Source organism: Hyaena hyaena, unplaced genomic scaffold (assembly GCF_003009895.1).
Source record: "Hyaena hyaena isolate Hyena2069 unplaced genomic scaffold, ASM300989v1 scaffold_219, whole genome shotgun sequence".
Lineage (NCBI taxonomy): Eukaryota > Metazoa > Chordata > Mammalia > Carnivora > Hyaenidae > Hyaena > Hyaena hyaena.
Genome location: NW_024080850.1, coordinates 1,096,269 through 1,117,835, shown reverse-complemented (window position 1 = coordinate 1,117,835; position 21,567 = coordinate 1,096,269). Strand labels below are relative to the sequence as shown.

The 21,567-nt window shown below is 56.9% G+C and overlaps 3 protein-coding genes across 3 annotated transcripts; 1 reads left to right on the top strand and 2 right to left on the bottom strand.

Annotated features, from left to right (window-relative positions):
• The first annotated feature begins 3,177 nt into the window (after positions 1-3,177).
• On the top strand, positions 3,178-4,581 carry TSSK2 (testis specific serine kinase 2). The gene has a single exon (XM_039242903.1). It carries the CDS (start codon positions 3,291-3,293, stop codon positions 4,365-4,367), a length of 1,077 nt encoding a protein of 358 aa, XP_039098834.1. The 5' UTR covers positions 3,178-3,290; the 3' UTR covers positions 4,368-4,581.
• A 1,643-nt stretch (positions 4,582-6,224) lies between these two features.
• Positions 6,225-16,358, bottom strand: ESS2 (ess-2 splicing factor homolog). Its single transcript, XM_039242930.1, has 10 exons — positions 16,216-16,358; positions 15,218-15,386; positions 15,029-15,130; positions 12,812-12,981; positions 12,581-12,698; positions 12,165-12,298; positions 11,291-11,393; positions 10,265-10,374; positions 7,290-7,405; positions 6,225-6,781 (listed from the first exon to the last, which is right to left on the bottom strand). The coding sequence occupies exons 1-10, from the start codon at positions 16,345-16,347 to the stop codon at positions 6,502-6,504; spliced, it is 1,434 nt and encodes a 477-aa protein (XP_039098861.1). The 5' UTR covers positions 16,348-16,358; the 3' UTR covers positions 6,225-6,501.
• A 3,595-nt stretch (positions 16,359-19,953) lies between these two features.
• GSC2 (goosecoid homeobox 2) lies at positions 19,954-21,268 on the bottom strand. Its single transcript, XM_039242852.1, has 3 exons — positions 21,013-21,268; positions 20,657-20,910; positions 19,954-20,058 (listed from the first exon to the last, which is right to left on the bottom strand). Exons 1-3 carry the CDS (start codon positions 21,266-21,268, stop codon positions 19,954-19,956), a joined length of 615 nt encoding a protein of 204 aa, XP_039098783.1.
• Positions 21,269-21,567: the final 299 nt, after the last annotated feature.

Genomic DNA, 21,567 nt, shown 5'->3' with positions numbered 1-21,567 from the left:
CCATCACTTCTCCAGTGGCCAGAGCTGCCTCCTGCACATGGTCTGGATCCCACTGCCCTTGGGAAGGATCCCAGTGCTTGGCCTTGGCATCCCAGGCTTCTCTTGACCTCCCAGCCCCCTCCCTCATGCTCACACCCCACAACACACACGTGCTGTAATCATGCTTGTAGATGCATCCCTGCAGACCTTGCCCATGTCTCCAGGATCAGCCGAGGGGGCTTGGCCTCCACAAAGCTTTCTGGGCTTGACAGCTCCACTCTAAGCTCTGCTGGGGTAGGCCTGTGAGTACCAGGGTCCAGGCACAGAACAGGCCCTGGGTAATACCAGAGGAAGCACCCCATTTTCTCCAGAGGCCCAGAAACCCAGATCATACAGCTTATCTGGTGGTGGAGTAAAATTCCAGAGTACATGGGGCTCACTGGAGTGGGAACCTCTGCTTGGTCATCTGTGGCCACATCGAGGCAGGGCACAATATTCAGCAAGAGGACCTGGGAGCAACTCACTACAGCCTAGCCACAGGACAAGCCTGGGCAGGACGGGCCCCAGGAAGGAGCATCTACTGTGTGCTTTACAAGGGGGAAGACAGCTCAGAGAGGGTGGGCGACTACCTAAAATCACACAGCACAGAGTGGCAGCCCAGGTAACTGAAGCTCACCCCTTCCCGGGGGGCCTCACATTCTTGGTCACTCCTGTGAGCTGCTCAACTGACTTGGGTCAGACCCCATCAGTGACCCTCCACAAGGCTTTACGTTCAAGACTTTCACCATGGCCTCCATGGCCTGTGGTGCTCCCTCCTGCCTCTGCACACTCCCATCACACTGTGTCCCTTCAAGCCATCACATACTCTAGCACATCCTTGTCCTCCCCCATGTGACTACCTCCTCAGACCTCAGCCCTCCCACCCTCCCCACATCCAGCCCGTTTTTCCCTTATAGCCCCATGTTCCCTTGTCACGGCACAGCCACCACTGGGCACTCATGCTGTTGGGTGTGACACTGAAGCTCCCTGTCCTCTGGGCTTCAGGAGAGCATGGGTCCTGTCTAGTTCATCAGCGAACTCCAGCAAATGGAACCAGCCCTCAAATGCCAATGGAGTGAGTGGAGAAACAGAGGAAACAAGGAAATCAGGGGGAAGTGGCCTCCCCAGTCTCCAGGTCTCACATGCACGGGGCTGCGGGCTGGGAGATACCCCTGGAGGCCCCAGGTCCAATCTAGCACTTCCCATTCCCTTCCCATGCCTGCCCGTGTGCATGTGCTGGCTGAAGGCACCTGCTTGCCGCTGTGGCAGCCCAGCTTGTGCCACCTCCTCCACGTCCCCAAGAACCGCAGAAGCCATGCTGTCCTGGGCAAAGACAGAGTGTGAGGGAGCAGGATCCACAAAAAAAGGAAAAGCAAGTGGGTTGGTGGAGTCAGCCAAAAAGGCAGATGTGCAGGGGGGACCCCAGATAGCACGTTTGGGAGTGCAGGAGAAAGGCCGGGGAGACTGTCATGCTCCTGGGTCCTGGCCTGCAAATCCTCACAGCCAGCCTATTCTGGGATGCAAAGGAGTGACCAAAGACATCCCAGGAGAAAGCAGGCATCAAGCTAAAGCAACAGGAACTCCAAAGAGATGGGAGCAGGCTGCTGGGAGCCCATGGCAGTTGGAGGGCACTCACTCCTAATGGCATCAGGACTCTGGCTGCCCCGCCCCTGAGATCTTCCACATGAACCTCAGTGAGCTCCCCACGTGCCCCAAGTATGTCCACATGGCTGTGCTCGGGCCAAGATGGCACTTCTGCCTGGCACATCCTACCCCTCATCAACCTGGCGGGGCCCTATAGATCGTCTGCATGCTGGCTCCTTCATCACCTCCCCTCCCAACCACCCACATAGAGGCAGGCCTCCTCTTCCGCCCCCCTGAACACTGAGCACGTGGCACCCCCACCCTAGCAACCAGCTATGTGTGGGCATGGGATGCCTGTGATGGAGAGCAGATAAGCAGCAGGGCTTCCAAAGTACCCCGAGGAGACACACGTAGGATGCCCCAATTCCCAAAGCAAACACAAAAGGGTTTTCACATTGCTTTTAGGTGCAGAAAACAGCTTCAGAGATGCAAACAGTGCTATGTCAGGGTTCCACAGCATGCCCACTCCTCACAAATTCAGGAACCCCCGCTCATGCAGGTGCCTACTCTTATCAGGACCCCCAGCAGCAAATCTCCACCCAAGGCCCTGCCCACTGACTGGCGAGTGCACCAGATCCTCTGTCTCTTTCTGGCTCTCAGTCCCCACAGGCTCACTCTGGTCCAGCCTCCTGTCTGGATCAAAGGCATTGGCCTCCACTTAACCTGAAGACCATTCTCTACGCACTCTGACAATGACCATCCTAAAATGTGACTTGGGTCATGGCTCTTCTGGCCGCAGGCCCTGCAATGACAACACGCCACTCAAGGGAAAGCGGCCACTTCCCTTCTCCACCTCACTCCAGACTGTGGGACTCAGCCATTCTCAGAACAAGCCCTCACCTCTCCCAGGCTCTTGCCTGCCTGGATGCCTCACCACCTCCCTCTACCTGCTCGAGGCCCGGCCCATCCTCCAGGCAGGCCCCAGCCCTCGGAAAATGGATTTGTCAGTCTGGGGCCCAGAGCTCTGCCTGCCTCCCACCCCCCACACATGCTCTGCTCACCACAATAGCACTCTTCTCCCCAGCCTTCTACCCAAAACAGGAACTGCTCTCATTCATAAGGCTGGGGACAGCTGCCAGCCTGGCCAGACCAGAGCCGTCCCTCCCAGGCGCCACCGATTCCAAGGACACCAGCCCTAGAGAGGGTTTTCTTCATACCCCAAAAAAGCTGCAGGAAATCGGCCCTAGTGAGGCATGGACCAATGCAGGGTCAGTCCCCACAGCCAGATGGAAGTGGGCATGGGGCTGGTACTCTGGCTTGGCCTGGGTGGCCTTCCCTTGGGCCTGACTCATGACAAGGAAGCCACAGTGAAGAGGAGCAGGGAGGGTTACCACAGTCCTGGGTGCTGACTTCTGTCCAGTGGGCGGGGAGCAGGCACTCCTGCTGGGCCAGCCTGGCTTCCAGGATTCCAGGGGCCCCGTTTCCCCCAGCTCAGTCCCCACTCCTGGCAGCCTGGCTTTATGACTTCACATGCTGAAGTCACGCAGAGACAATGCTGAGCGTTCCACCCCTCCAAGTCCAGGCCCAGCCCAGCCAGACGGCTCCCCACAGTGTAAATGAGGACAATGCCCGCTGGCCCAAGTGGGGAGGGGATGTAGAGCACAGCGGCGCCAGCCGCACCTGGCACCATGGATGATGCCGCAGTCCTAAGGAAGAAAGGTTACATCGTGGGCATCAATCTTGGCAAGGGCTCATATGCAAAAGTTAAATCTGCCTACTCTGAGCGGCTCAAATTCAACGTGGCGGTCAAGATCATCGACCGCAAGAAGACGCCCACCGACTTCGTGGAGAGATTCCTTCCTCGGGAGATGGACATCCTGGCAACCGTCAACCATCGCTCCATCATCAAGACCTATGAGATCTTTGAGACCTCTGATGGCCGCATCTACATTGTCATGGAGCTCGGGGTCCAGGGTGACCTCCTCGAGTTCATCAAGTGTCGGGGAGCGCTGCACGAGGACGTGGCTCGTAAGATGTTCCGCCAGCTCTCCTCGGCTGTCAAGTACTGCCACGACCTGGACGTTGTCCACAGAGATCTCAAGTGCGAGAACCTCCTCCTCGACAAGGACTTTAACATCAAGCTCTCTGACTTCGGCTTCTCCAAGCGCTGCCTGCGGGACGGCAGTGGCCGCATCATCCTCAGCAAGACCTTCTGCGGGTCGGCGGCTTATGCAGCACCTGAGGTGCTGCAGGGCATCCCCTACCAGCCCAAGGTGTACGACATCTGGAGCCTGGGCGTGATCCTCTACATCATGGTCTGTGGCTCGATGCCCTATGATGACTCTGACATCAAGAAGATGCTGCGCATCCAGAAGGAGCACCGCGTGGACTTCCCCCGCTCCAAGAACCTGTCAGGCGAGTGCAAGGACCTCATCTACCGAATCCTGCAGCCAGACGTCAACCGGCGGCTGCACATTGATGAGATCCTCAGCCACTCATGGCTGCAGCCCCCCAAGCCCAAAGCCATGTCTTCTGCCTCCTTCAAGAGGGAGGGTGAGGGCAAGTACCGGACCGAGTGCAAACTGGACACCCGCCCAGCCTCTCGGCCCGAGCACCGGCCCGACCACAAGCTGGGGGCCAAAACACAGCACCGGCTGCTGGTGGTGCCCGAGAATGAGGACAGGATGGAGGACAGGCTGGCCGAGACCTCCAAGATGAAAGAGCATCATGTCACCGGAGCTGAGGTGGGGAAAGCAAGCACCTAGTGGTGCTGAGGGCCTGGGGGGCATGATGCATGGTGTGCACCCCCATAAACTAAATAAGCAGGTAGGAGCTGAAGAAGGCACAGGTGCAAGGAACAAGTAAAATCCGTCAATTAAACCACTATTTTGATTACGTTCTATTAGCTTTCTTCCACTTAGTAGCAAAGACTTTAATTACAGACCACCAAATAAACCACAAAGTGTATATAAGCATCAAGAGTGCCCCTTGAGGAGTCTTTTTCTCTAGGACTCAGCCAACCACCCTCCCTGCGGCGTGGGGGTCTCCAGCGCAGGGGTGCAGGGACCAGCGCTCAGGCAAAGGCAGACTCACAGTGAGGCCCTGTGGGCAAGAAGACCTCAGCTGCAATCCACTGCCAGGTCCCCACCCTCTCCCTCTAACCTGCTCCTGGCACAGTGCCTCTAGGGCTGGCCAGCTGCACGTGTATCTCCTGCTCAGGCACAGCACAGCCCACTCTGACCCTAATCCCATCCTGCTCCCTCAGACAGCCCCTTTCTCCATCACTGCAATTATGATCAGTAACCTCAGCCCCTCGAGTGCCCTTTCATCTGCTACAACAGCCCCAGCCCAGACCTCTCACCCACAGCCTCCCACCCTTTCCCATTTACCCCACACACCAGCCAGTGCTCAAGGGGGCCAGTGCTTGGCCTTGGTGGCCTTGCCTGGACAGCGTCTCCCTCTGTGCCTCACTCACACCACACTCAAACCCCTGCCTCCACGCTTTTCTGGCCCTTGCCCACCCTTTCCTATTGGGGAAAGCACCAAGGGCCACATGTTTCTGGCCCCCGGGGCACTCCTGGGCCCACCTGCTGAGCTCACCCTCTGGTGAGTCACAGTACTTGGCTGGAGTCCAGCCCCCTGGGAGCTGGCAGCTGAGGAGCACAGGCTGGTGGGTACCCAGGGAGGCAGCAACCCCCACGCCAGCCTACAGGGAACATAGCACTCACAGAGGGGGCGAGGACCCCTGTGGGACCATCCAAGACAATGGCCAGTGCAGGGCTGGGTGCATTCAAAGAGAGAAAGACTGTGGTCTGAGTAGATTCCGGGCTTTCTTGGGCAGTGCAAACCTCTTGGAGGGCACAACCCAAAACCTGACCCCATTTGATGCCTAAAGAGACCCATCTGGGAGCCAGTTTGGCTCCCCCACTTCCCTGTGAAGCAGCTGGCCCGGGCCTCCTAGGGCCGGGCACCAAAGGCCTCTAGGTCATGGGCAAGTGTCGCCTGTGGTGCACATGCTGCTGTGGGGTCTGCGTGGGGCCTGGCCCTATTTTGATGTGGTGACCCAGGTTACTGTTACCACGACTCCTACCAGTGACTCAGCAGAATTACGGAAAGCAGTGCCTGGAGCACTGGGAGACGGAAGGGCAGGAAGACAGAGACAGCCCTGCCCCATCTGAGCTGGAGACCAGGGACTCAGAGGTGACGTTGAAGCCCCTGGGAAGGTGCCTCATGTGAGGGACTGTCTGACACGTAGGACCTGCGCAGCCCTGTCACCAGCAAACCACGAGGGCCCGGCCTGGCTGGGGAGGCTGAAGACCTGGACCCAGAGCCCCAGCAAAACACGAGGGGCCTGACTTCCAAGAACTCCCTTCTTCCCTCAGAGGAACAGAACTTTTGGGGGCAGGGCCCAGCATGCTCTGAACTCAGTCCAAAAGGTAGGTTCCAAGCCCCAGGAGTGCCACAGAAAGCACTGTAGGTAGTGGCAAGAAAGGCCAGACACCCTGGTCTTCCAAGGGTCACCTCACCCAGAAGCTTCCTTCCAGGAAGGCCTGCGGTCCTGAGACCATGCTGTAGGCACGTGGGCTGCCTAAGGGCTATGCAGAGGAGGCCGGACACAGCCCTGCCAGACAGTGCTAGATGCTCTTTAATGACGGCTAAATAAAGACAGACAGGGGGTTAATAGAAAAGAGTACCAACAAGGCCTTGGGGTGAACCCCAAGGGCTGTGAGGGCAAGTCTTGTGCCAGCCTGGTCGAGGCACGGCATCTCTTCCAGGGCTCCTGGACAGTCACCGTTTCTGGCCCGGGCCTGGGTCCCCAGAAGGCTGGAGTCCTCTGCCGAGCGGGCAGCTGCCCTGCAGGCTCCACAAAGCCTCCACCGGCCCAGCCCGGGCCTCGCTCTAGAAGAAGTCTGAGGCTTTGCGCCGGGCGGGGAGCTGTAGCAGATTATCCGTGATGGAGGCTGGATCTTGGTTGAGTGGGGTGCGTGCCGCAGAGCCAGGAGCCGGCGTGCTCGTGGGAGTCTGGGGCCCACCAGCGGGGGTCTTGAGGTGGGCTGAGCGTGCTGGAGATGGGGTGTAGCTGGCCCGCAGGGCCCGGTCTGTGTACTTGCTCGCTGTCCTGCTCACGAGGCGCTGAAGGGCTGGGGACATGGCTGGGCTCAGGCCTTTCGGGGTGAGGCTGGGATGGAAGAGGTGGGTCAAAGAGGCACCATTAGGCCCAACTGGGCACCACCACAGGGGGCTTCCCATGGCCCCACAGTAAGACGCATGGGAGATGCATGGCCGTTAGAGGCTGAGGACACCAGGTGGCCTGGCACATAGCAATGTAGCCAAACTTAAGGTCCAGTGGTGGTGCTGCCCTTGGCTGTGGAGCTGGGATGGATCCCAACTCTCTCCAAGGAGAGTGATACACCTGTTTCCAAAGGGATGACAAGAGCTCATAGTGGGACAAGGGGCCCAAAAGTGCCTCTAAGGGTTGTGCCAAGGAGGAGGCTGAGGAAAGAAAAGATGGAGAGGGGCTCTGCATCCTGGTTCATACAGGCCATGCCCTGGACCAGAGGAGCTGCAACAGGGCCCACCAAAGAACCCCCCTGGGCTTGCCCTGCATGCCGTGCATCCATACTGCAGGGGTGGGCCAAACGGGAGCAGGGAGAGACCCCCACCCACACAGGTCAGGCACGCCTCACCTAGCCAGGTTCTCCGTCACTCTCCTCAAGGCCTCCTGCTTCTTGGCCCGGTTCTTGGCAGCAGCCTCGTTGGCCATCTTCAGCCCCAGCCGTTCCCTGCGGCCCGGCTCCAAGATCTACACGACAGCAAGTGTGAGGGTGGCCTGCCACTGAGCCAGGCAGTCCCTTGCTACTGGGGCACCTGCCTCTTTCCTGTGGCCCCCATGATCCTCACAACCCACTGCGGCCTCCCCCAAAGCCCCCAAACGGCTTGCCTGAACTGCCCACTTGCCTGTCCTCACGGTTTCCTGAAAACCAGCACTGCCAACTTACGGACCTCTGACAGTCTTGTAGGAAAGAAACGGGGGGCGCCTGGGTGGCTCAGTCAGTTAAGTGTCCGACTTCGGCTCAGGTCATGATCTCACGGTTCGTGGGCTCGAGCCCCATGTCGGGGTCTGTGCTGACAGCTAGCTCAGAGCCTGGAGCCTGCTTCAGATTCTTTGTCTCCCTTTCTCTGACCCTCCCCTGCCTCTCTCTCTTAGAAATAAATAAAACATTAAAAAAAATTTTTTTTTTTTAAAAGGAAACAGGTCTTTTTGGATCTGCTTCTCCCTGACTACCAGAGTAAACAGCTTTCTGTGTTTAACATCTATCAATCTTCTGTATTTCTTTCCAGAACTTCCCAAGACCCATCCTTGGCCTATTTTTCTATCAAAGTGTTTGTTTACTTAGGGCTTTACCCACATCAGTTACTTTAAGCTATGCCACAAATTCCCTCTCAGTTATGCACTTTCAGTTTTACTTACGTGTGTTTGCTTTTTGTTGTACTTAAGTTAATCAATTTATAGAGTATAACCTAACCCTCACTTCCCTTAAGATCTAACCTTTCCTATCTTAGGATCAAATTGAATACTATTACTATTTTCTAGGTGTTTTATATTTATTGTTTTTTATACTTAACATTTCCGCTTCCAGGAACTCATTCCGCCATGTGTATCAAGAACTTCATTTCCACACACTACCACTCAGCACAATTTGAGCTATTGTCTCTCACATATCCTGAACTCTAATTTGGACTAAAGTTTGTTCAGCATTTCTTCCCTACCTCCCTGTAGGCTCTAGGACCAGGGGCAGACTTCCGACACACCTGTACCTGCAGCATGCCTTGACACACCTGCCGCCACACGCTCCTCCCCGTCATTCCTCTCTTCAGTTTTCCTTGGGGCACCTGGGTGGCTCAGTTGGTTGAGCATCTGACTTCGGCTCAGGTCATGATCTCATAGTTCGTGGGTTCGAGCCCTGCGTTGGGCTCTGTGCTGACAGCCAGCTCAGAGCCTGGAGCCTGTTTCAGATTCTGTGTCTCCTTCTCTCTCTGCCCCTCTCCCACTCATGTTCTGTCTCTCTCTGTCTCAAAAGTAAACTATTAAAAAAAATTTTTTTTTAAAGTTTTCCTTGGTTTTCCTGTGGGCCATGCAAGTTTAAGAACCAAGGTGCCAATTGGGGCGCCTGGGTGGCTTAGTCGGTTAAGTGTCCGACTTTCACTTAGGTCATGATCTTGCGGTTTGTGGGTTCGAGCCCCGCGTCGGGCTCTGTGCTGCCAGCTCAGAGCCTGGAGCCTGTTTCAGTCTGTGATTCCCTCTCTCTCTGACCCTCCCCTGCTCACGCTGTCTCTCTCTCTCTCTCCTTGAAATAAAAAAAAATAAACATTAAAAAAAAAAAAAAGAACCAAGCTGCCAAAATCCTCTGCACACATTCTGTTTGGACATGTGTTCCCTCTCATAAGTCCTCAGAGGAGAACGAGCAGTGCTATGCTGGGGAGGCCGCACAGTGGGGCCCGCACCCTCCGGCAGTTTTCCTTACCAAAGTCTATACCACTTGTCTGTGGCTTCTTTATAATTATTGCTAGTCATTCTACATTTCTGCTGCTATAGCTAATGAGACCTCTTTTTCTGTTGCATTTTTTTAATAGTTTCACTTTTTTTTTAAATGTTTATTTATTTTGAAAGAGGGAGGGAGACAGTGAGCGAGCTCTGAAGGGGTAGAGAGAGAAGAGAGCAAGCAGGCTCTACACCAACAGCACAGAGCCCGATGTGGGGCTCAAATTCATGAACCATGAGATCATGCCCTGAGCTGAAATTAAGAGTTGGTTGCTTAACTGACTGAGCCACCCAGGTGGCCCCTTTCTGTTGCATTTCAAACTGACTGCCGCAAGTGTTTGGAGGGGCCAGTTCGAGATCACCCAGCTCCCCGTGCAGCAGACCTACATGAATCCCAAACTCTGTGTCTGACTCTTCAGGATTTCAAGGCACATGAGGTAACCCCACACCCGTTGCCCTCTGCAACATGACCTCCGACTCCTGTGGTCTCCTAGCACCCCAAGAACAGGACAGCATGCTCCTAGCTTCCAGGGACTTCTCTTCCTTCCCGTTCTAAACTATGCCACTCAGCTTCCCCAACAAACTGTGTGCAGACCAGAGCACTGTGCCTTCCCGAAGCCTCTCTGGGGTCCCACACCATCCTAGGCCACCCCATCTGTACAAACCACCTCTCGTCTCTGCCCTACCTCTCCAGGTATCATAAACCTCCCACTCTGACAACTTCTTAACAGATGCCTCCTGATTCATGCTCTCCTGTAATCAGAGGTCCCTATCTGCAAGCACGCAACCCTTCTGAGGACGCAAACCACATCCCACGGGACACTGGGGTTCTGGGACCCTTCCCGGCCCACAGGCCTGCAGGCTCAGAGAGCCATGGCTTTGGTGCCCTGACCTCACACCTGAGTCCCTCCAACCAACCACGCCTGTCCTTAGTGCATCGGCCCTATTCTGAAGTGCAGTAACTGTGCAGGCGTCCGTCCAAGAGCATGGCTTGGCCCTTCATTTGGCTCTAGTTTGCCCAGTGGCAGCTAGGTCATCCCCTGTGTGTTGAGCTATAAGTGCTGAGAAGACCATGTGCCCACTCAGGGTCGCACCTGAGCTCGTCTCACCATAACCCACCTTGAAGGCTGGCCCTGGCGTCCTGTCCACATAGGGGGTCTCAGATCCTTCCACTCTCAAGGGAGTGTTTTCAACCTCCCCCCAGGTCATCAGCGGTGACTCATTCACACCTGCGGATGGAGAGAGCCCACAGTTACCTGAGGCCAGGGAATCCGGGTGGGAGTCCTGCCGGGCCCTCCCTCCTACAACAGCCAGCTCCCACCATGAGCATCCCAGTGAACATACACCAAGGTTGGCAGTTGGCCCACTCTCCTTCCTAGGTCTCTGGAACCCTAGCACCTCTGCCCTCTAAGAGGATAATGCCAAGGCAACTTTGAGCCCAAGGCAAGCCCAGGCCCCTATAGCTGTGTGGCTTAGCCTGGGAAGGGGGCTCCCCAAAGAAGCCAGGCTGGATCAGCTAGGCCCCTATCCTGGCACATGGCCAGGGGAGCCGCCTGGAGGTTGTTATGGCACCCCACCCCCAGGCGGGAAGACACTTGGGGGCTTTCAGAGCACCCAAACCTCGCAGGACCCTGGACAAACCTGTAGTGCCTCCACATACCCAGGCCTAGATCACAGCAACCAGCCCAAAATACAGAGGCCAATGCTCAGAACAGCAAGAAGACACTACCTGCACCACGAGACTGTCCCCAAGTCTTACAACTCTGTGTAAGGTCACGCAGGGCTGGAGCGCAGAGCCTCTTCCCTATGCCCCTATGCCTAGCCTCCCCCTACCCAGCCTCCCCTTGCCCTGAAGCATGCTCACCACAGCCTGAGGCCAGCACACCAGTCTGTCCTGCTAAGCTCAGGGCAAGTCACGAAGACTGCCCGGAGAATGGGCCTCACGCATCTCAGGTCAGGGCTCCCTGAGACTCCGGCCCGCCCACTGCCCTGTCATTGCACAGGTGGGATACTGGGTCTCTGAGTCATATGAGGCACAGGGCAGACATGGAGAAGTGTCAAGGGTGCCCAGGGCCAACTCAATAGCCCATCTCCCCACAGGCAGTCTTATCAGGAGGCCAGCTTGACAGCAGGTCCACTACTCACCAGGGGCAGGAGATGGGGTTGCAACAAATCCAAATCCACCCACTCGGGGGGAATCCTGGGGGATCAGCTCTTTGCCGTCAGGGCCCACCTTGCCCTGTTTGTGCTGGAAAAAAACAAGACAGACCAGCATAAGGGAGGCCCAAGCCTGCCCTCCCCAGCTAGCTGATGGGCAAATGCACAGGGGCAGCTGGAGAGAGAGGAAGGACCCTGGCTCCTGCAAAGACTTTGAGGATCTATCACAGCAGGTATCAGAACAAGGGAGCTCCCATTCCTCCCAGGCAGGGCAGTGCCAGGGTCCTCAGCTTCAGGCCATGCCCCACACAGCTGCGTGCAGGGGCTACCGACTTAGGCCCCCCCCCAGGAAGCTACGCTGACCACTGGCACATGTGCTCTGACCTCTTTCCCACAAGGTACCTGTAGCTTGCAGACACTCTCACTTCTTGCCTCTCCCACTTCAACCTCATCACCTTGTACTGTGACACCCAGGCCCAGAAACCCCTGCTGTCTGCTCCACCAAGCCTCACTGCACCCCAGGCTGCCTGCACACCCCATCTATCCCTGCCCTGCCTGGTACAGGGGTGTGGGTCTGGCTACGCTGGGCTGGCTCCCAGCAGCCTCTCTTCTCTCATGTCCTCATCCCTGCAGGAACAGAACTGACCTACCAAATACCTCTGGCCCCACTGGAAGCCCATACAGTCGAGAAAAGACTCAGGACCCTGCCACACAGGAGCCCCAAATACCCCCACGCTGCTAGGCTCTGCCAAACCCAAGAACGGTACTAATTTAATGAAAGCAACTAATTTAATGAATTTAAAAAGGTACTAATTTAATGTGGGCAGAGAGGTTCTGCCCACAGCCAGTCCCTGCCACTCACCTGAGCATTGAGGGCGGCGGCCTGCTGCAGCTGGGACCTGCTCAGGGCCTGGCTGAAGGGGTCCCTGAGGAAGCGAGTATTCTTATGCACCACCTGCCTTGGCTTCTTAAACAGCTGTTCTTCGTCAGGGACACCTGGCAGATGGAGAAGAGACAACAGCAGTGTCAGGGGGTGGGGAGTCCCCATCACGGCCCCGCACTCAAGGCCTGAGGTAGAGACACAGAAGCATGGGGCCTAGTGAAGCAGGGGACGGCTTCACTCCCACACTGACAACACACAGGCTCCTCTGCCCCGAGACAGACCAGGGCGCCTCTGAGGCCCAGGATGCAAGGGAGCAGAGACACACACACACACCCTAAGGCCACATCCAAACACACTGTCCCACCCCATGTGACCCACCAGCCTGGCCTGCTCACCCTCTGGGTAGTACATGAGGGAGTTCTTGGCCTTGTACTTCCAGGTCTCCACGCCGGCCTGGCTGCTCTCGATGGCTTGGTGCTCTGCCGACGGAAGTGCAAGATTATCTTTCTGCCTCTGCATCACAGGGGGAAAGTGAGGGTCAGAGAGGCCCCCAGGCACTGTCCCCCTGGCTCCAGAACTCCCTCCACCCTGACAGAGGACGCCTGTGCCCGTGCACCCATAGACACCTTCTCGAACTCCTCCTCAGCCTGGTAGAGCCATGTGTGGCGTGCCCGGCTCTTCTCCTTGGCCACCTCCATGATCTCCTGGAAGGAGGCGTTGTCCTCACTCGTGTACCGGCTCAGGAAGACATCCAGACTGGGCAGGGGCTCCTTCTCCTCCTCCTCTCCAGCCTCTCCTGCTCAGAGGCGTAGATGGGGTGACACAGAGCCACAAATAGCATAAATACAGCTTTGCAGTCCCAAGTTCTCAGGAACCAAGCTCCCTCATAAGCAGGAGTGGAACCCTCACCCTAGTTGTGGGTGTGTTGGTGAGAGCCCACACTGTGGGACAACTCCCCTCCTAGGGGCAGAATCAACCCCCCTCTCCCCCCACCAACTGCCCAGGGAGCACTCAGGCGCTGTCCTCAACTGCTAGATGTCAGGTGAAATGTTATGTCTGACTCACACCAGAAGAGGAACATCCAGGGGCTACAGAAAAGGCAGGTGATCACAGTTAAGTCTTGCCCTGACAAAACTGTGCCAACCTATAGGACCTGCCTCCAAAGCCCCAAGCTCTCCCTCCGTCCCTGGGCCTTCCTACCCTGCTCGCTCCTCTCTTCCTGCTGCCTGTGCTACAGGCGGATGGTTTGTCACCAAAGCCTCCCGGCCTGCTAGGAGGCTTTGATGGCAGGGACCCCTTATGATCCAGTACTCCAGATGGGGCTTCCCAGGCACTGGGCTGCAACTCTAGCCGCCCTTCCCACCACCACAGAAAGGGTCGCCCCCACTAAAGGGGCCCCATCGCACTGTGCACAGTGGCGCATGCTTCAGCAGGACCACCAGGAGGAGAGCTCTGTCTCCCATTCACTCCAGAGTCCTGACCACCTGCTACTTGCTCAACTGCATAAAGCACAGTGGCTACAAGTTCAAGACCCAGAGGCAGAAAGAGGAAAACTCAAACCCCATTCCACCACCACCAAGCCCCGAGACCTCCTTTCCTGAGTCTCGGCTTCCTCACCTGTGAACCCGAATGACGACAGTACCTACCACTTAGGTTACTGAAATGATGCCTAGATTTACTGACAAGATGTATTTAAACAAAAGGAATCTTCAAATTGCCTGTGATGCCTCTGCCACACTGCAGTGGAGAATCAAGCTCTAAGATACGACATGATGAACTAGGTAAGGGAACAAAGAGACGGACTTAAAATTTTTTTTAACGTTTATCTTTTTTGAGAGAGAAAAACAGAGTATCAGCAGGGGAGCAGTTGAGAGAGAGGGAGACACAGAATCCAAAGCAGGTTCCAGGCTCTGAGCTGTCAGCAGAGCTCTACGCGGGGCTTGAACTCACAAACTGAGAGATCGTGATCTGAGCCAAAGTTGGACGTTTACCAGACTAAGCCACCCAGGCGCCCCACAAGGAGCTGGATTCTGAAGCAGAAAATATTTTGTCTGTGTGAGCACACAGCATGCCACAAACTAGAACCTAGTAGAGAACAGCATCATATCTGTCTGAGCACTGATGCTCTACTATGGACAAGACCATCAACTGATCATGAGCAAGTCCTATAGCTTATGGTACAGTCATGTCCAACAGGACTCGAAATGCTCTTTCCCAGAAAAATTCCCTCATAAAGTTGGAACCTGTCACGATAACACAATACACGCGCTGAAGAAGACAACTTGTTCCTTTGCTCTATTCCCACGACACGCCCTGTGCTGCTTTAGACGCAAAGCACACACAGAGGTGAGACAGAGAAGCTCCTGTGGAGAGGAGAAGGAATATGTAGAGAAATGCCTTTTTAAGGGCCACATCCTGCAGTGAGAAAACAAAGCCAGGCAGGAAGGCCGATGCACGAAGGGTGATGTAACTTCACATTGGGGGGGGGGGGGGGGCAGGACGTGGTCAGTAAAGGTTTCTCTAAACAGGTAACATCTGAGCAGAGACCCGAGGGGAGAGAAGGCCCATGAAGCCCACTGGGCAGGGGCTGGCAAATAGTGAGCAGGCTGGTGAGAGAGGTGGCAACATTTCCATTCCACAGAGGAGGGCCAGAGGCTCAGAGACCTGCTCTGTGTTTGAGAGCTGGACCCAGATCTTCTGTCTCCTAGACCAGTGTTCTTTGGCCCCATGGGGCACCATATAGGCAAACAGAGCCCTCAGGGATAAGACGGGATCTGCCTCTTAACCAGCCCCTCAGGGCTGCACAGGATGAGACTCTCAAGCAAACCCAACTGCTCACTCACCCTCGCCAACCTCCAGGCCTCGGCCCCGGCCCCGGGGCTTGTTGCCCACCATTCCGGTGCCTGTGTGCACATCAGGGGTCTCAAATGTGGCTGGAGTCACATCTAGAAGGAAGGGGAAAGGGATTAGAGCCAGTCCAAGACATCAGCTCAGCAGGAGTTCCCCTGTCGGCAACCCGCTGTCACTCTTACAGGGAGGTGGGGGCTCTCGGGACATCTTGCCCAGGGCAGAGCCAAACTTGATGGCGATCTGACGCATCCGCTCCAGGTCTCCATTCTCCTCAGCCTCCAGGTACTCTTTCTGGGCTTGCAGCTTTTCCACATCAGGAAAGAAGTCCCTCTGGATGACCGTCTGGAGGCCCTGTCAGAAGTCAGAATAAAAATCATAATTCACATCTGCTTCTTCTCTGCCTTTCAGTCTACCAATGCACACGCTAAGGTCCTTGCTAATGTCCCAAACTCAGTCCAACCCATTGATCCTCTGACTTTAGCTGCACTTCCCAACGAGGATAAGCATTCCCTATGATCTTGCTGCAACATCTAACAATACTAAACGTTCACCTGATTTCCATGAAACCCTTCTCTCTCCCCTCATTAACTCGCTCTCCTTCTCCTTTGCTGGCAACGCGTCCACACTAGCTGGACCAAGGTGGGTGCTGCCCCCTTAATTCCATCCTTAACCTATTTCCGATCTGAACGCTTTACCTGGATGACTTAGGCCTGTCACTCCCGCCAGGAACACTGGTTGAGATTCCCAAATCTGTACCTCCTGCCAGACTTGCTCCTGGCTGCACATCTGTGCACCCAGCTGTCCACTAACGCCACCTGCCTGTCTGTCCCAGAGGCCTCCCAAAACAAACAGCTCTCTTAAAAAGTCCTCTTTGCCACCATCCTTCCACACGCCTACTTTACTAAAAAACCGTCTTTCCCCGAAATCCTCCCCCGCCACCACATACAAAACCGCCCCCACTCTCCCCTAACAACGCTACTAGTGCCGCCTCCATCAAGGACAAGTCACTCTGCACCGTGCTTATTTGGCTCTCCGACTGCCCACACCCCAAAAACACGAACTCGAGCTGCTCCACCTCCGCGAGGGGACAAAACTGTCACGACCCGAAAGGAAAGACCCGAGAAGAGCGCGAGGAGGAGAAAGGACCCAGAATTCGCTAGAGTCCGCATCGAAGTCTTACCTCGATGTACTCTTCTTCGTCCAGGACCCGTTGCTTGCTCGTCGCAAGCGACTCCCCTGCCGCGCGTTTCCTCCGGGGCCCGGAGGCGGCAGGGAGCAGCAAGGCCCGGGTTGACGCGCCGGGCGTCTCCATCGCTATCCCAGGACCGCTCGGGCTGCGCAGGCTCGTAACAGGGTCTGGAGACGGCGGGGGCGGAACCGCGCCAGCTGCGCAGGCGTTCGCAACAGTCCACCAATGGAAGAGCTGCGCATTTTGAAGACCAGCCGGCGCGCTGTGGTGACGTCACTATAATCCCTGCGCCTTATGGGAGCTGTAGTCTTTGCCCCGCCCTGCTGTGGTCCTGCGAATCTTAACTATGGGCACCAGGGAGCGCTATGGTGTGGGAGGCTAAGGGGCGTGTCATTCACGCTAATCCTGAAAAATTCAGCACTGCTAAATTGAAAGACCTCGGAATTCCAGTTTCTCGAGAATAATCATTGGGTATACTTATATATCATTAACAAAAACACATTGTGGCTGTATACTCGTTTCAAAGTTTTTATTCAAACTTTATGCAAGAGAACAACACTAAGACCATTTTTTTCTTCGTAGTTATCTAACAAAAGAAAAAAGGAAAGGAAAATAGGATGGTCTAATAAAGAAATGTCTGGTTAAAAATCATTCGTTTCCCGGGGCGCCTGGGTGGCTCAGTCAGTTAAGCTTTCGACTTCGGGTCCGGTCATGATCTCAGGGTTCGTGAGTTTGAGCCCTGCATCAGGCTCTCTGCTGTCAGCAGAGTCCGCTTCCGATCATCTGTAGCCCCGTCTCTCTCCTCCCCTCCCTCGCTCTTGATCTCTCTCTCTCAAAAATAAACATTTAAAAAAATTATTCGGTTCCTGAACACGAGTGGGCTTACCAGAAGAGGACTAACTTTCATTGAAATGGACCAGAAAATTGCCCAAACGTTTTTTTCAAGAATGATCATTTCTTCCCACAAAGAGGTTGTGAATTCTGTCAAACAAGTAAGTTCTTCCCCAGAACGATTTAGTATAATAGGCAGCCATTCCTTCACTCCCTGGGGCGCTCCATGGTGATTGTTCCTGTCCTGTGGAGCTTACAGTCAAATGGGGAAGACAGACACTGGTTGCATCAGCCCACAAACAAGCATAAAACTGCAACGGGGTGGCGGTGGGGTGCTGGGTGGCTCAGTAGGTTAAGCGTCTTACGGTTCATCTTGGCTCAGGCCACGATCTCACAGTTTGTGAGTTCCAGCCCCAGGTCGGTCTCTGCGCTAACAGCACAGAGCCTGCTTGGGATTCTCTCTCTCCCTCTCTCTGCCCCTTCCCCGATCTCTCTCTCCCTTTCTCAAAATAAATAAACTTAAAAATCTTTAAAATACTGCAGCGGACAGGTGCAAAAAAATGGTTGTTGGGGAATCTTACCTAGGGGGCAGTCAGGGGAAGTCTCCCCAGGGCTAGAAGTGGCAGATCCAAAGGATGAACACTGATCGGAGGAGGGAAAGAGCAGGTGCAAAGGTCTTGCAGCAAGAGGGAGAAGACCTTCTGATACACACAGACTGTGAGGTATGAAGTATGCCAGACGGGCAAGCACCGGCTGCATGGGACCTCATGGGTCACAGTGAGGGATTTTGTCTTTAGGAACAGCGGGAAGCCCTTGGAGTGCTGTAGGCAGGGGAGGGACAGGTTCAAACTCGCACCCTGGCTTTATGGAGAATGAATTACAGAGGACACAGAGTGGCTGCAGGTGGACAAGACTGGAGGCACCTTCAATGGTCAGGGTGAGGGGTCACAGCACTTTCACCAGGCTGGTACAGTTGAAGCTGGGGAGAAGATAGCTTCTGGGATAGTTTTTGGAAGAAAAATGGATTTGCTGCTGGCCTGTGTATGGTGGGTGAAGGAGAAGAGGGGTGGGGGGAAATTGCCAGCCCTTTGGCTTCTGCGCCGAGTTTGCACATGGGGAAGAATTTGCCACGGACAAGGTGATTTTGAAGCACCGTGGCCTCCCCTTGAGTAGTTCAAGGGGATAGGTGGACACAAATATCTAGTTCAGGGCTGGAGATGTAAATGTGGAAAAGAGAAGGGAATTGCAGCCTGAAAGTGGACATGATAAAGCATGGAGAGAATGGAGAGGAGAGGGACATGCCTGGGGTCCAGCATGCAGGTCACCTATGTTAACGAGCAGCTTGTAGGAGTGAACCTGCCAAGGAGCAGCTAGAGAGAAAGGAGAGAAATCAGGAGGACAGTAGAGCCGCAGGTCCCTTGAAGATGAACTCTGATCATGGCTGCCCTTCACAATGACAAAGAGCCAAGGTGGGGGTGCTGGGGTCCCAGAACCCAGAGAGATGAGGGTGTTCCAGCCTGCGATCTGCAGGCAGGCTGTGCCATGTCCAAGGGCAAGGCCAGGGTTCGGGGAAAGGAACTTTGTGACAGCCAGAAGTGTGCATCCCACGGGGTGGAGGATAGTGCTGCTGGAGGCATGAGGCAGTGTTAGAACAGCACTGGCTGGCGACATCACGCCTGCTCGGCTTCTGCACCTTTAATGAATGGACTGTGTCTCCTTTCAGATACCACCCCCACCGCCCATTTCCTCCAGGGACATGTGAGGAGGCAGAACATGGTCCCCAAGCCAGATGATGGTGTTAGGTGCCTTGATTGAGCCCACCATACAGGCCTGCTGGGGGGGATCAAAGCCTTGTTTTCACACTGTCCTTCACCCTGCAGCCAGGGTGTTGGAGAGGAAAACAGATTTTCCAAGGCAGTGGCAGGGAGTGTGGTGCATCCTTCCCAGTCAAACCTCCTCTTGCCACAACAGAATGGCAGACACATAGGTAAACCCCCCAGAAGGAGGAAGCCAAGGATCTCCACCCGTGAAGCAGGTGAGCAGTACCTAAAGGCCAGCACAGACTCCCCAGGGTGCTAGGCCATGATCTGTGGGGTAGTCTGCTGTGCTGGGGAGCACAGAAACAGAGGACTCACTGGGCTGTGCTCCCCAAGACAAGCTGGCCCCCACCCCCGGATGTGGGTGTGAAGTCATGGTGGATTTTGAACTCTGGACTGCTTTTGTGCTGTGTGTAGTTGCTTGTTTATTTCCCAGTATCCAGACAAGGCTCACAGAATTAAGGAGTGGGGTAGGGGGCTTTTGGAGATGACCTCATCCAACGTCCTTATCCTGCAGCTCTGGATCCCAAGGCCCAGTGCAGCACATGCAAGGCAACAACCCCAGAATGCACAGAACACCCCCACCCCACCCTGGTGGCCAGGCCAAGGGACCTATGTCCATGCTGAGGAGAGGAGGGACATCAGCATATCCCAGGAGGGAGAGGAGGATTCTGGGTGCCCCTGACAAGGGATGGTTCCTGTCCTGGAGTTGGTGCGGGGTTGAGGAAGCTGATCTGCTCTGTGGCCTGCTCCCAGCCCCCCTTCCCCCCGGAATTCCCGGGGTATCTCCTCGACCCTAGTCACTGGAAAGGAGAGCACGTGGAAATGTCCAGTGCCCCCTCCTTTCCTGGGGCAGGTGACACGGGGGTGGGAGCGGGGGGGGGGCGGGGGAGGAGGTAGGAGACACACATCTGCTGTCCCGCAGAGAGTCTCCTGCTTTGAGCACTAGCGCCAGGATGCAGGAAGCCTGAAGGCGGGAAGAGGTCGGTGTCCTCTCTCAGCTCCATTTCGGGTAGATCTGTCCCCTCTCTGCGCCGGCCCCAAAGGACCCGGCCAAGCCCAGGAGTAGCTCCCAGAGCCATCAGCAGCTCTCCTTTGCCGGCTTCTTGGTTCCAGGGAGGAGCCTCGAGGTCGCTGACGCGCGCTTCTGGTGTCGCCACTTGGCCCGGCGGTTCTTGAACCAGACCTGATGAGCAGGAGGGACGGCTCAGACCCAGCCCTGGGCCCCGCGTCCCGCTGGCCTCTCATAGGTGGACCAGGCAGCCAGCTTCCCGACAGGGATATGGGCAGGCGAGGGCTTGGGGAGCCAGCACCGGGCAGCGGCACCCACCATCTCGTAACCGCTGCGGCTCGGGATGCGGGACGGGAACCACTTTCCCACCCGACCAGCCCACTCTTTGCGTGCCTTCTTATCCCCCCCCCCTCACCCCCCCCCCCCCGCCTCCCCGCCCCCGAAGGCGCCCCGGACGCCCTTTCTGCGTCTCGGTGCTATTTCCGAGCTCCCCAATTCCGGCACATGAACGCGCGTCTCATTTATCAGGGAAAATTTACAAGTTTAAACCAAAGTTCAAGAAAACTAGCCTTATCTCCCCTCCAGTCCAGAGACACTTTCCCGCACGTGCCTGTCCCCCGCCCGCCCTCGCCCCGGAATTGGCCCTGCGCCCCACTGCGGGTCCCTGGCCTCCCGCGCCTCCTCCCTTCGCGCCACCGTCGTCTTTTCAAAAGAAGGAGGCAGGAAGCCAGCTCGCGCGGAGCCTCTCGCCGTCGGGCGGGCGGGCACCCACCTCCACGCGTTCCTCGCGCAGGCGGATGCGGCCGGCCAGGCGCTCGCGCGTGCCCACGTCGGGGTACTGGTTCTGCACGAAGAGCGCCTCCAGCGCCTGCAGCTGCTCCTCGCTGAAAATGGTGCGGTGGCGCCGCGTGCGCCGCTGCGGGCCGGGCCCGCCCGCGCCGGGCAGCGCCCCCGGACCTCCCGTGGGCGCGGCCAAGGGCAAGGGCGCCGCCGGGCCCAGCCTCAGCGGCCACGGCAGCCGCGCGCCTGTGGGGCGAGGGCGCGGTGAGGCGCGGGGCGGGGGCCGAGCTCCGCCCAGACCGCACCGCGCCCGGAGGACCCCCGCGCCCGCGCCCCGCTCCCACTCACCCAGCCCGGCGGCCGGCTCCGGGGGCCCGCGGGGCGCCGCGCGGGGCCCGCAGCAGCAGCAGCAGGCGCAGGGCGCGGCCTCGGGCGCCCCGGGCTCCCGGGACTCCGCGGGGCTCTGGCGGCCGGCGGGCTGCGGGGTGCGGGCGGCCCGTGCCGGGGGTCTCCGCTCGGGCAGGTTGGAGAGGATGTGCTCGATGGAGAAGGGGCAGGGCCGCCCGGGGCCCCTGCGGCTCACTGCGCCCCCAGCCGCAGCCATGCCGGCCTGGCCCCACGGCCGCCGCTGCGGGAATATATACGTCGGGGGGGAGCGCGCTGTAATCCCCGGGCCGAGCGCCGAGTCCACGCGGACTAATCCCGCCGCCGCGCCGGCCAGGGGCGCGCTAATCCTCGTCTGCGGCGGCGGGAAATCCTGCTCCGCATCGGCGCGCGGGGGCTCGCCGGGCCGCGGGGAGGGGGCTAGCTGGAAGCCCTCAGCCCGGCGTCGGTCTTCCCGGCCCGAAAGGCTGGCAGGACTCCCGGGCAGGGAGAGGCCCCACCGGAAAGGCGCGCAGGGCC